Source organism: Nematolebias whitei, chromosome 1 (assembly GCF_014905685.2).
Source record: "Nematolebias whitei isolate Nwh7 chromosome 1, NemWhi1, whole genome shotgun sequence".
NCBI classification, from domain to species: domain Eukaryota; kingdom Metazoa; phylum Chordata; class Actinopteri; order Cyprinodontiformes; family Rivulidae; genus Nematolebias; species Nematolebias whitei.
In genome coordinates this window covers 49,611,051-49,624,524 of record NC_056498.1, presented here as the reverse complement: position 1 = coordinate 49,624,524, position 13,474 = coordinate 49,611,051, and the positions used below count along the sequence as shown (strand labels likewise).

Genomic DNA, 13,474 nt, shown 5'->3' with positions numbered 1-13,474 from the left:
CTCTGCATCATTTACAAACCGTCCAGAACCAGCAGTTCATCTTTTAACAGAAACTAAAAAACACAATCACATAACCCCTGTCCTGGCTTCTCTACACTGGATTCCTGTCCACTTCAGGATTGATTTTAAGATATTATTGCTTGTTTTTAAAGTCTTTAAAGGTCTGGCCTCATCATATTTATGTGATCTTCTTAACATCGACACTCCAATAAGAGCACTCCAGTCTCCCAACCAGTTCTTCTTAGAAGTCCCCAGATCTAAACTAAAGTCCAGAGTTGATCGGACTTTTGTGGTTGCTGCTCCAAAACTATGGAACAGTTGACCTGATAGTTAAAGACGTCTGAGACTGTTGAGACTTTTAAATATTTGCTCAAGTCTCATCTTTTTTCCTTGGCATTTGATCCATGCAGAGAACAAGTTAGAGGTGATTTTTATTGTTGTTGTATTTTATTGTTAACTTTCTTATGTTTTCTGAGTGGCACAAGATTAACTTTTTTTTACTTAAAGCACTTAAGTCAGTTTTTATTGTTTTTATGTGCTATAGACATAAAATTGACATTGACATTGTGCGTAACATTATTTTCAAAATTTGACCAAAAAGATACTTCATCATTTCTCAACATAAAATCTAAACCTCTGGCATGAAAGGCTGACGGGCGATATGCATTCCTTCATTCTTGGCACAGCAGCCTAATCATTTTCGCATGCGCTGAAACGATGAGAGCTTCCTTGTTTACACAATGTGTGTGTACAGGAATGCACGTGTGTCTGTGATCTCCATCATTAGTGATTTCTGTCTTTCCTCAGTCTGTCACGGAGAAAATGAGTCAGGCGTTTGAGTAACCAAACACCGTCAGCCTGTTCACACCTAGCCCAAAGGGAGGATGTAAGCTTTCAAACGCTCTTGATTCTCTCTGCTTGGGACGTGTTTCGGCTCCCGCGTACATGCGCATATAAAGATGCACGCAAAATGCCACCACCCCCTTAGTGCTTTTACAAGAAAAGTGCAGGAGTTGAACATGTGAGTGGATGGTTGGAGAGTGTGTGTGCACAGAGCTGCAGCCACAGGAGAAACTTTATTAGAGCGAGCGCCTTGTAATCCCAGCCTCACAGTGCTGCGCTGCTGAGTGAGGCCAGTTTAACTGCCCTTAAACGATACCTGCAACAAACCTGTCTGCCTGACAACACACAGCTCCGGGGTCCTGAAATGATCCGTGCTTCAAAGTCATGTAGGAGCGGCTGAGGGGGTGTGCTCACTTTGTGGGGAAACATGGCTGCCCTGAACTGAATTAGATCAAACAGCTGCGTAGCCTATTTATTATTAAATGTGTTTGTTTATCTGTACCATTGGCAAATTATCCACTGAGTCACTCGAGAGATTTTATTGAAACTCTCAGAAAGTAATCATGAGACAACTGACCAAGTTGTGGAGTCAATCAGAAGCAAGATGGCCACCACAGCTAAGCGGTAAATTTAACCTAATCTGAGCTAAAATCAGGTGTGGTAGTAGCTGAGACCAATCCTTAAATTGTAGCTTTAACTAATCGATCTTTGCCATAATCTACAGGAATCAACTGTCTGTTAGCAAAATATCTTGTGAAATAGCCGAGCAAATATTACTGAAGCATTAAGAAAGAAGTTATTGGATATAAATCTAGAACTGTTTAACTTGTGGACTCAACCCAATTCAAAATGGCCACCATAGCCAGCTGATTTGATAAAACACAAAAATAAGTCATCCAAATTTACAGATTATACGCTAAAACTTGTTGTGGTAGTAGCCAGGGCCGATTCTAGAATCTGATCGTTAGGGGGGCTTAGCCCCCAGTGCTGACAATGGCTCTTAGCTTGAGCAACGCAGTGACCATTAAAGTCAGAATCATTTGTAATGTGTGTGTGGGGGGGGGCTCCCTCAGAAAATTTTTAATAAAGTAGATGCCATTTCCTGCATTCTGGTATATTTTAACGGGTTGTTAAACGTCTATGTTTACCTACACAAGTAAACACTTGATTCAACAACTATTTTAGAGTTAATGGCACAACAAGAAGTAGCCTGACCAACAGCTCTTCTTGTGTGAATACAGCACGCTCCACTTCTCTCACACATGACCCCCTCCCACCCCCCAGCTCCTGCAGTTAAGGGGCGTTTACTTTCGGGACAAATTGAGGTCACTGGTTGGTCAGTTGCTGATGAGCCTACTGAATTGATTGACAGGTGGTGTTGAGAATCCAACTTGTGCAAAAAAATAAAAAAAGATTTTACTGGCCCGTTTAAGTATTATCATTTATTCCATATTTATTTCGAATTTATTCAATAATTTGGTGAATCTAAAGTTTGAGATTTGAGTTTCCTTACAAATTCGTAATAATGGTTTCTTTATTTTTCTGGAGTGCGGAGTTAAAATTTTAGGGTGCTTGAGCACTCCCAGAAAGAGGCTAAAATCATCACTGGTAGAAGCTGAGCACGATAACCAACACATAATGTATGTTAAGTGCAACAGTTTGTGCGACATCTTTGCTTAAAATCTTCACTTTGTTTGTCTGTTAGCAAAATATCTCATTTACCACTAGGCAGACTTCAGTGAAAATCTTCGAAAGTAATTACTGGATGAATGGCAAAAACGTATAAACTTTTGGAGTCAACCCAATTCAAAATGGCTGCCAGAGGTTATCGATTTAATAAAATGGCTGTAACTCAGTAATATTTACAGACTTTGAGGTACTTTGGTGTGGTAGTAGCTGAGAGTCATTCACGACATCTTGCAATACCGGATGGTGTTTAACATACTCCGTCGTAACGCTGTCATTTCTCTTCAGTCTAAATTCCTGGGATCAACGGTGGCGGGTGATATGCATTCCTTATAGCAAGGCTAGGGCTTTATTTATCCATATTTGTGTGAAAATATCAGGAAGCAGCAGCTATTTTTGATAAAATCTCATCAACTACATCAGAGTCAGAGTCAGAGTCAGAGTTTCTTTATTGTCATTCGCACCTCATGTGGTACATGTGGTGGAGCGAAATTATGTACACAGGGTCCCAGTTACATCCAACAATAAAATGTATAAGAAAAACAGTAATAACATCTAAGATATGAACTAAGAAAAACATCAACTAAATATACACTAAGCACTCATAACATAAAACATTGAACATCACCACAAACATGAACATGAGTCTGTGAGCAGATGTGCACGCATGAACACATCAACATTGAAACAGATCAGCAGCAACATGAAACAGATCAGCAGCAACATGATATGGTTTTTCACAGTGATTATTCTAGTTAGAGATTCATGAGTCTAACAGCCTCAGGGTAGAAGCTGTTCCTCAGTCTAGTGGTTCTACACTTAATGCTCCTTAACCTCCTTCCTGAGGGGAGTGGGGCAAAAAGTGTGTGTGCTGGGTGGGTGGGGTCCTTCATGATGCAGGTGGCCCTCTTCCTGCATCTGGAGGTGTAGATGTCTGTGATGGTGGGGAGACTGATTCCAACAGATTTCTGTGCAGCCTTCACCACTCTCTGCAAAGCTTTTCTTTCTGCAGCTGTGCAGCCTCCATGCCACACATTGATGCTGGAGCACAGGATGCTCTCCACTGCACACCTGTAGAAGGAGGTGAGGACTGAGCTTCCCAGACCAGCTCGCCTCAGCCGTCTGAGGAAGTAGAGTCTCTGATGAGCTTTCTTGATCAGGCTGGTGGTGTTGTTGCTCCAGCTGAGGTTGTCATTCATGTGTACACCCAAGTACTTGTAGCTGGAGACCACTTCCACCGCAGATCCTCTTATGTTCAGGGGGGTGTAGGTGTTTTTGTTCCTTCTGAAGTCCACAATCATCTCCTTTGTCTTCTTCACATTGATGTGAAGGTTATTCTCTCTGCACCAGCTCTCCAGGTGTTCCACCTCTTGCCTGTAGCTGGACTCATCATTGTTTGTGATGCATCCCACCACCGCTGTATCATCTGCAAACTTTACAATGTGACAGCCTGGATGGGTAGCTGCACAATCATATGTGAGCAGAGTAAACAGGAGGGGGCTCAACACACATCCCTGAGGAGAGCCAGTGCTGAGGGTTATGGTGGAGGAGGAGAGGTTGTGGATCCTCACTAACTGTGGTCTGTTTGTTAAAAAGTCTAGTACCCAGTTGCAGATGGAGGGGCTTAGTCCTAGTGTGGATAGTTTGTCCATCAGGGTTTGGGGGATCATGGTGTTGAAGGCGGATGTGAAGTCCACAAAGAGCATACGGACGTAAGAGTTTTTCTGCTCCAGGTGGTTGAGTGCAGTGTGGACCACAGAGGAGATTGCATCCTCTGTTGATCGGTTCTCACGGTATGCGTACTGATGAGGGTCCTCGTTGATGTTGATGGTTGTTTTGATGTGAGTCATGACCAGTTTTTCAAAGCATTTAGCGACTATCGGGGTGAGGGCCACTGGCCGATAGTCATTCAGACCAGTCACTGTAGAGCTTTTTGGGACTGGGATGATGGTGGCAGTCTTCAGGCAGGTGGGAACTGTCTCCAGGGTAAGTGAGGTGTTAAAGATGTCTGCCAGCACCTCACAGAGCTGATCAGCACATTCCTTCAACACTTTTCCGGGGATGTTGTCTGGGCCAGTTGCTTTGTGCGGATTAATCCTCCTGAAGGTACTCCTTACTTCTGCTGAGGTCACGCTGAGATGCTCTTCATCCGGTGGTGAGGTGAGTCTGGTGCTGGGTGGTCTGTTCGGGTCTTCAAAGCGTGCATAGAACTTGTTGAGGGCATCAGGCAGAGATGGGTCTTTGGGACATTGTTCACTCCTTCCTTTATAATCTGTTATGCACTTAATGCCCCTCCACATGCTCCGAGGGTCTTGTGAGATGAATTGACCCTCGATCCTCTTTGCATATGTGGCCTTGGCCCTCTTAATACCAGCAACCAGCTCTTTTCTTGTCCTACTCAGCTCCTCTGAGTTTCCAGACCTGAAGGCAGTGTTCCTGGCTTCCAGCAGGGTACGCACCTCTGCATTCAGCCAAGGTTTTCTGTTTGAGTAGCTTTTAACATTTCTGATAGTGGAGACTGTGTCAGTACATGTACTAATGTAACCCAGTACTGAGGATGTGTATTGGTCAAGATCAAGCGAACCTCCATTTTCAGCAGCTTCTCTGAAAACCTGCCAGTCTGTTCGGTCAAAACAATCTCTCAGTATGGGGCCACTGTCCTGGATCCAACATTTAACTTTCTTTTGAACCGGTCTGGAGCGTCTCAGCGGGGGCATGTAAGCAGGAGCCAGGAAGATTGAGATGTGGTCTGACAGTCCTAGGTGGGGGCGGGGTTCGGCTTTGTATGCATCTTTTACGTTCGTGTAAACACGGTCCAGCGTGCGGTCTCCACGTGTCGGAATCGTCACATGCTGATTAAAGCTTGGGAGACAGTCCTTTAGATTCACGTGGTTAAAGTCTCCAGCTACCACGTAAAGAGCCTCAGGGTGTTTGTTCTGCAGCGAGCTGATGATATCATGAAGCTCCTGTAGTGATTCATTAGCATTAGCGTCCGGAGGAATGTAAACAACTGTGATAAAAGTCACTGTGAACTCTCGGGGTAGATAATGTGGCCGACATTTCACTGTTATTTGCTCCAAAGCCTTCGAGCATGAGCTATTTACAACAGTACAGTTCGTGGACCAACTTTTACTCACGTAAATGCACACTCCGCCCCCCCGTGATTTCCCCGTTAGCTCGCTGCAGCGGTCCGCTCGAAATAAAAGTCTGTCATCCAGCTGGAAGACTGAGTCCGGCGTTTCACTTGTAATCCACGTTTCTGTGAGGCAAAGCACTGCACACTTCTTCATCTCTTCTGAGGCGCCCGCTCTCAGACGAAGTAAATCCACCTTGTTGTCCAACGAGCGGACATTCGACAGAAAGAGAGACGGCATGGGGAGTTTACCGGCTTTAGCGTTAGCTCGTAGCCTCACCATAACCCCCGCCCGGCATCCTCTCCTCTTAAGCCGGGAGCAGCGCTTCCTCTTCTGCCCGCTGGAACGCCTCTGCTGCAGCTTCCAGGTAGATGACTTTAAGATCTGCATTCTGCCGAGCGTAGCTTTGAGTTTGTTGCTGATTTCTGCTATATTTCGTGGCAAATCCGCTCCTATTCTCATCAGTTCGGTTCGGCTATAGTTCACACGCATAAATCGCGCAGAGTCAGGCACAGAGTCAATATCAAAACTTCTAAAAACTGGGATGGTACCGGGAGCCTGTGAAGCTGCAACTGCTCTGAGCGCGGCCATCTTGGTACATAAACATGGATGTGCAAATTCATTGCAATTCACTGCAAACCATTAACGGAAAAGGAAACAAATATTAGCCGGTTTAATAGCCTGACATCTTGCATGAACAAATTCATGTGTGACATGCCAAGCCAAACAACACAATATAAAACGCTCATATCAGGTCTTGTCTGCACAGGTCACACCCTGGGTGTAGGACGCCACCAAGTCCCAACTGGTTCTGTTGTCTTTGCACCCATACTCTCCTCAAAAACGTGAGTGTGAACATTTATGTTTTACTCTTTGGTAACTCCCCTCCTACTCGGTGTAATAAAGTCGCTCTAAGCTTTGATGCAGCAGGTAATGGTTTGAGGTGACAAACTAAATTATTTCAGCAATTCTACAGTTGATGATAGACACACCTTAGACAAAAACAGGAAAACAAGGATGACTTCATTCCAGAGGAATTGAAAAAAAAAACAAAAAACTAAACTAAATAACATGACGAAGCACAAACTGCACTTACTGAAAATTTTAAAAAGCTTAAATGTGTCAATGCTGAGAGCTAAAGGACAGAAGAAGCTGAAGTTGAGTTGTCAGAGCTAAAAAAAAGAAGAAAAAAAAAGAGCTAAATGCAAGCGAAAAGTAGCAAAATACCAGCTGAAAGAAAAGAAAACAAAATGCTAGGCTAAGTGTAGCAAAACAATAGCTTTGACTTGATGTTTTATTTAAAAATGAAAAAAGTAGATAAATATTAGCTAAAAACTAAAGATAACAAACTGCTAGGTAAAAGTGGCAAAATGATAGCTAAAAGTAGCAAAACACTTGGTAAAAGCTAAAAGCTGCAAAATGTTTGATAAATGTATCAAAACATTAGCTTTCATTTTAACTTAATATTTTTCAAAATAAAAGTAGTAAAGTAAAAGGGCTGTTAGGTCCCTGTATGACCGGTGTCAGAGCCTGGTCCGCATCGCCGGCAGTAAGTCGGGCTTGTTCCCGGTGAGAGTTGGACTCCGCCAAGGTTGCCCTTTGTCACCGACTCTGTTCATAACTTTTATGGACAGAATTTCTAGGCGCAGCCAAGGTGTTGAGGGGATCCGTTTTGGTGGCCTTAGGATTGCGTCTCTGCTTTTTGCAGATGATGTGGTCTTATTGGCTTCATCAGATCGTGATCTACAGCTTTCGCTGGAGCGGTTCGCAGCCAAATGCGATGCGGCCGGGATGAAGATCAGTTCCTCCAAATCCGAGGCCATGGTCTTGAGCCGGAAAAGGGTAGAGTGCCCTCTCCGGGTCAGGGAGGAGGTCCTACCCCAAAAGAAGGAGTTCAAGTATCTTGGGGTCTTGTTCACGAATGAGGGAAAAATGGAGCGTGAGATCGATAGGCGGATAGGTGCAGCGTCTGCAGTGAAGCGGGCGCTGTACAGGTCTGTCGTGGTGAAGAGAGAGCTGAGTCAAAAGGCGAAGCTCTCAATTTACCGATCGATCTACGTTCCTACCCTCATCTATGGTCACGAGCTTTGGGTTGTGACCGAAAAAATGAGATCTCGGATACAAGCGGCCGAAATGAGTTTTCTCCGCAGGGTGTCTGGGCTCTCCCTTAGAGACAGGGTGAGAAGCTCGATCATCCGGGAGGGACTCGGAGTAGAACCGCTGCTTCTCCACGTCGAGAGGAGCCAGTTGAGGTGGCTTGGGCATCTGTTTAGGATGCCTTCTGGACGCCTCCCTGGTGAGGTGTTCCGGACACGTCCCACCGGAAGGAGGCCCAGAGGAAGACCCAGGACACGCTGGAGGGACTACGTTTCTCGGCTGGCCTGGGAACGCCTCGGGATTACCCCGGAAGAGCTGGCCCAAGCGGCTGGGGAGAGGGAAGTCTGGGCCTCCCTATAGGCTGCTACCCCCGTGACCCGACCCCGGATAAGCGGAAGAAAATGGATGGATGGATGGAAGTAAAAGTAGAATAATATTAGCTAAAAACTAAAAACACTAGCTAAAAGTTGCAGAATGTTGCTAAAAATTGTAAAAGTAGCAAAAATCTAATTAAAAAAAGTAAACGTAGCAAAATAATAGCTCTGACTTGATGTTTTTTCTGAAAAATGAATAAAAGTAGTTAAATATTTGCTAAAAACTAAAGATAACAAACCACTAGATAAAAGTGCAAAATGATAGCTAAAAGGAAAAACAAAATGCTAGGCCAAGTGTAGCAAAACAATAGCTTTGACTTGATGTTTATCTTAAAAATTAATAAAAGTAGCTAAATAGTAGCTAAAAACTAAAGAAACAAACCACTAGATAAAAGTGCAAAATGATAGCTAAAAGAAAAAGAAAAAAATGCTAGGCTAAGTGTAGCAAAACAATAGCTTTGACTTGATGTTTTTCTTTAAAAATTAATACAAGTAGCTAAATAGTAGCTAAAAACCTAAAGTTAACAAACTGCTAGGTAAAAGTGGCAAAATGATAGCTAAAAGTAGCAAAACACTTGGTAAATGCTAAAAGCTGCAAAATGTTTGATAAATGTATCAAAACATTAGCTTTGACTTGATGTGCCATCCATCCATCCATTATCTTCCACTTATTCCGAAGTCAGGTCACAGGGGCAGCAGCTTGAGCAGGGAGGCCCAGGCATCTCTTTCCACAGCCACCTCTTCCAGCTCTTCTGGGAGGACTCCAAGGCGTTCCCAAGCCAACCGAGAAACAGTCTCTCCAGCGTGTCCTGGGTCCTCCCCGGGGTCTCCTCCCAGTTGGACATGCCCAAAGCACCTCTCTAGGGAGGCGCCCACGGGGCATCCTTACCAGATGCCCGAACCACCTCAACTGGCTCCTCTCGATGTGGAGGAGTAGCGGTTCTATTCCGAGTCTCTCCCGAATAACTGAACTTCTCACCCTATCTCTAAGGGAGAGTCCAGCTACCCTGCAGAGGAAACTAATTTCAACCGCCTGTATCCGCGATCTTATTCTTTCAGTCACTAGGACTTGATGTTTGTCTTAAAAATTAATAAAAGTAGCTAAATATTAGCTAATAAACTAAAGGTAACAAACCGCTAGGTAAAAGTGGTAAAATGCTAGCTAGATGGTAAAAGTAGTAAAACACTAAGTAAAAGCTAAAAGTTGCAAAATGTTGGCTAAATGTATCAAAACATCAGCTTTGATTTTGACTTTAATATCTTCTTCAAAATAAAACAAAGGTAGTAACATAAAGGTAGAATAATATTAGCTAAAAACTAAAAATGCTAGCTAAGTTGCAGAATGCTTCTAAAAATGGTAAAAGTAGCAAAAAATTTGTTTTAAAAAGTAAAAGTAGCAAAACATGGGCTAAAAACAGCTAAATGCTTGCTAAAACCTCAAGGTAAAACACCAACTAAAACGTAAAAGTACAAACCAGATTCCAAAAAAGTTGGGACACTAAGCAAATTGTGAATAAAAACTGAATGCAATGATGTGGAGGTGCCAACATCTAATATTTTATTCAGAACAGAACACAAATCACAGATCAAAAGTTTAAACTGAGAGAATGCATCATTTTAAGGAAAAAATCTGTAGTTTCCAAATTTCATGGCGTCAACAAATCCCCAAAAAGTTGAGACAAGTCCATTTTTCCCACTGTGTGGCACCCCCCCTTCTTCTTACAACACTCAACAGACGTCTGGGGACAGAGGAGACCAGTTTCTCAAGTTTAGAAATAGGAATGTTCTCCCATTCATGTCTAATACAGGCCTCTAACTGTTCAATCGTCTTGGGCCTTCTTTGTCGCCCCTTCCTCTTTAAGATGCGCCAAATGTTCTCTATAGGTGAAAGATCTGGACTGCAGGCTGGACATTTCAGTACCCGGATCCTTCTCCTTCGTAGCCATGATGTTGTGATTGCTGCAGAATGTGGTCTGGCATTATCGTGTTGAAAAATGCAGGGTCTTCCCTGAAAGAGATGACGTCTAGATGGGAGCATATGTTGTTCTAGAACCTGAACATAGTTCTCTGCATTAATGGTGCCTTTCCAGACATGCAAGCTGCCCATGCCACAAGCACTCATGCAACCCCATACCATCAGTGATGCAGGCTTCTGAACGGAGCGTTGATAACAACTTGAGCTATCCTTGTTCTCTCTGGTCCGGATGACATGGCGTCCCAGTGTTCCATAAAGAACTTCAAATCGTGACTCATCTGACCACAGAACAGTCTTCCATTTTGCCACACTCCATTTTAAATGACCCCTGGCCCAGTGCAAACATCTGAGCTTGTGGAGCTTGATTAGAAATGGCTTCCTCTTTGCACTGTAGAGTTTCAGCTGGCGACGGCGGATGGCACGGTGGATTGTGTTCACTGACAATGCTTTCTGGAAGTATTCCTGAGCCCATTCTGTTATTTCCTTGACAGTGGCATTCCTGTTTGAGGTGCAGTGACGTTTAAGGGCCCGGAGATCACGAGCATCCAGTAGAGTTTTACGGCCTTGACCCTTACGCACAGCGATTGTTCCAGATTCTCTGAATCTTTTGATGATGTTATGCACGGTTGATGATGATAACTTAAAAGTCTTTGCTATTTTACGCTGGGTAACACCATTCTGGTATTGCTGCACTATCTTTCTGCGCAACTATGGTGGAATTGGTGATCCTCTTACCATCTTGGTTCTGAGAGACACTGACACTGAGAAGCTCTTTTTATACCCAATTATGTTGTCAATTGACCTAATTAGTGTTAATTGTGACCAATGCAGACATGTTCCTGTTTTTAGTTTTCTACATTCGCCTTAGAATCTAGCTGTTTTTTTTGTTGTTGTTACCTTTTCCTTTTAGCCATCCTATTTGTAAAAAAAAAAAAAACAACAACCCTGCAGTATGACTTTTTATAATTGTTTATTGTTGTTGCTGTTGTCCATTGTTGTCATCTTTCTTTGTTGAAATCAGGTCTCTCTTGTAAATGAGTCCTCGAGGCTCAATGGGATTTACCTGTCTAAATAAAGGTTGATTGATAATTGGTCTTCCAGCTGTTGGTTATATGCTCAACTTCCTTTTTCCAGCCACTTATTGCTACTTGTCCCAACTTTTTGGGGATTTGTTGACACTGTGAAATTTTGAATCAACAGATTTTTCCCTTAAAATGATACATTCTCTCAGTTTAAACTTTTGATCTGTGATTTGTGTTCTATTCTGAATAAAATATTAGATGTTGACACCTCCACATCATTGCATTCAGTTTTTATTCACAATTTGTTTAGTGTCCCAACTTGTTTGGAATCCGGTTTGTAGTAAGCTGCAAGCTGCAAGCTAAAATTAGTCGAATGCTAGCTGAAAGTAGCAAAATGCTAGCAAAAACTAAAAGTAACACTAACTAAAGGCAATAAAAAACTAGCTAAAAGCTAAAAATAGCATATGAAGACAAAAACAGAATAAGCTTTCAGATGTTGATTTCAAAGTGAACAATGTTTGTGGAAGAATTGTAAATCTCCATGGAGAAATATTTTGTAAATAAAGTTAAATATTTTGAAAAGTATAAAAGTTACAAAAATCAAAGGTGTAATATCTTGATTGAGTTTGAACAGTTTGATATTTTTATAGCTAAATATCATACAGTAGTCAGAAGTAGTTACATGTCAAACAGGTACAGAAGAAAAGTCAAAGAATAAAGAGAAACAGATCACCATTGCGTGGGATTAGGGATTAATGCTGGGATTAACAGCAGCCACAGAATAATGGTTACCTTTAACAGAAAAGGCCGAAGCAGGCAGCAGCTCCTTCCTCTGTTTGGGTTGTCTTCGGTCATGGAGGAACTCGGTGTACTGCTTCACCCTCTGGTCCACCGCGTCTCGAACCAAAGCTGTAACTTCCTAAAAACAGTTTGGAGTTAAACCGTTGCACCGGATACAAGTTTGAATTTGTTGTTTTGTGAAAACGCTCGCTCGTGTCCAATTACCTCGGTCTGGATGGCAGTAAACCAGTCAGTGGACTCCTGAGGGCCCAGGGGCAAAACATGGAGATCCACCAGCACAGCAAAGTTGCCACACTGTTACACAAAGATGAAGAACAGCCGAAGGTTGCTGAGGGGGCACTGAGCATTCGGGCCACAAAGACAAATTGGAGTGAGTGATTGACAGCGAGGCAAATCACAAAACAGCACCCAGCTCCTCACTGCAGTTCCCCTCCCTCATGTCTCACCCGCCACTCACCCTCCTTAGATGGCATTAATCTGGCCTCCAGTTCTAATGTTAAAAATCTTGGTGTTATTTTTGATCAGGACATGTCTTTTATCCCCCACATTACAAACGTTACTAGAACCTCCTTCTTCCTCCTGCGTAATATCACTAAAATTAGAAACATCTAAAAATGATGCAGAAAAACTGGTCCATGCATTTGTCACGTCTAGACTGGACTATTGCAATGGTTTATTATCTGGATGTCCAAATACGTCCTTAAAAAGTCTTCAGTTGATCCAAAATGCTGCTGCCAGAATCTTAACTGGAGTTAGTAGGAGAGATCAAATCTCTCCAGTTTTAACTTCTCTCCATTGGCTCCCTGTCAAGTCCAGAATTTAATTTGAAATCTTACTTCTAAGCTACAAAGCCATTAACAACCTAGCTCCATCTTATATTACAGATCTTATGGTTCCATATTTTCCTAATAGAGCACGTCGCTCTCAGACTGCAGGCTTACTCGTGGTTCCTAGAGGTTCCAAAAGCAGAATGGGAGGAAGATCTTTCATTTATCAGGCTCCTCCCTTGTGGAACCAACTTCCAGTTTGTGTCCGTGATGCTGACACATTGTCCAGTTTTAAGACTGGGATTAAGACTTTCCTTTTGATAAATCCTATAGTTGGTGTTGGCTTGTTGTGCTGCTATAGGCTTAGTGTACTAGAGGACAAACTGACCTTATTTCCTTAAATGAATTGTGACAATTGAATAGTTTATATTTGATATTATTTCTATCTTAACATGTGATTCTTGACCTGCCATTGTGTATCTGTTCCTCTCAAACCCAGCCGGTCGAAGCAGGTGGCCGCTTGTCCTGAGTCTGGTTCTGCTAAAGTTTTCTTCCTCGTGAGGGAGTTTTTCCTTTCCACTGTCGCCTTCATGCTTGCTCAAGATGAGAGTTCAGTGATGGCGTTAAATTCAAATCAGTCTGCTCCTCAGATAAATAATGTTAAATTATTATTTTGATATATGAATGTTTCTGTTCAGTGCCCTGTGATGACTTATTTTGTGACTCTGTGCTATATAAATAAACTGAATCTGCATTGATATCTTTACTGAAAGGT

General features: G+C 42.7%; 1 protein-coding gene across 1 annotated transcript in view; it reads right to left on the bottom strand.

Annotated features, from left to right (window-relative positions):
- LOC119424487 (SLX4 interacting protein) overlaps positions 1-12,405 on the bottom strand; it is a 60,716-nt gene extending 48,311 nt beyond the window's left edge. The window contains 3 exon segments of the mRNA XM_037692006.1: positions 11,924-12,050; positions 12,137-12,271; positions 12,379-12,405. Of these exon segments, the coding sequence (XP_037547934.1) occupies positions 11,924-12,050; positions 12,137-12,271; positions 12,379-12,405 (289 nt within the window).
- Positions 12,406-13,474: the final 1,069 nt, after the last annotated feature.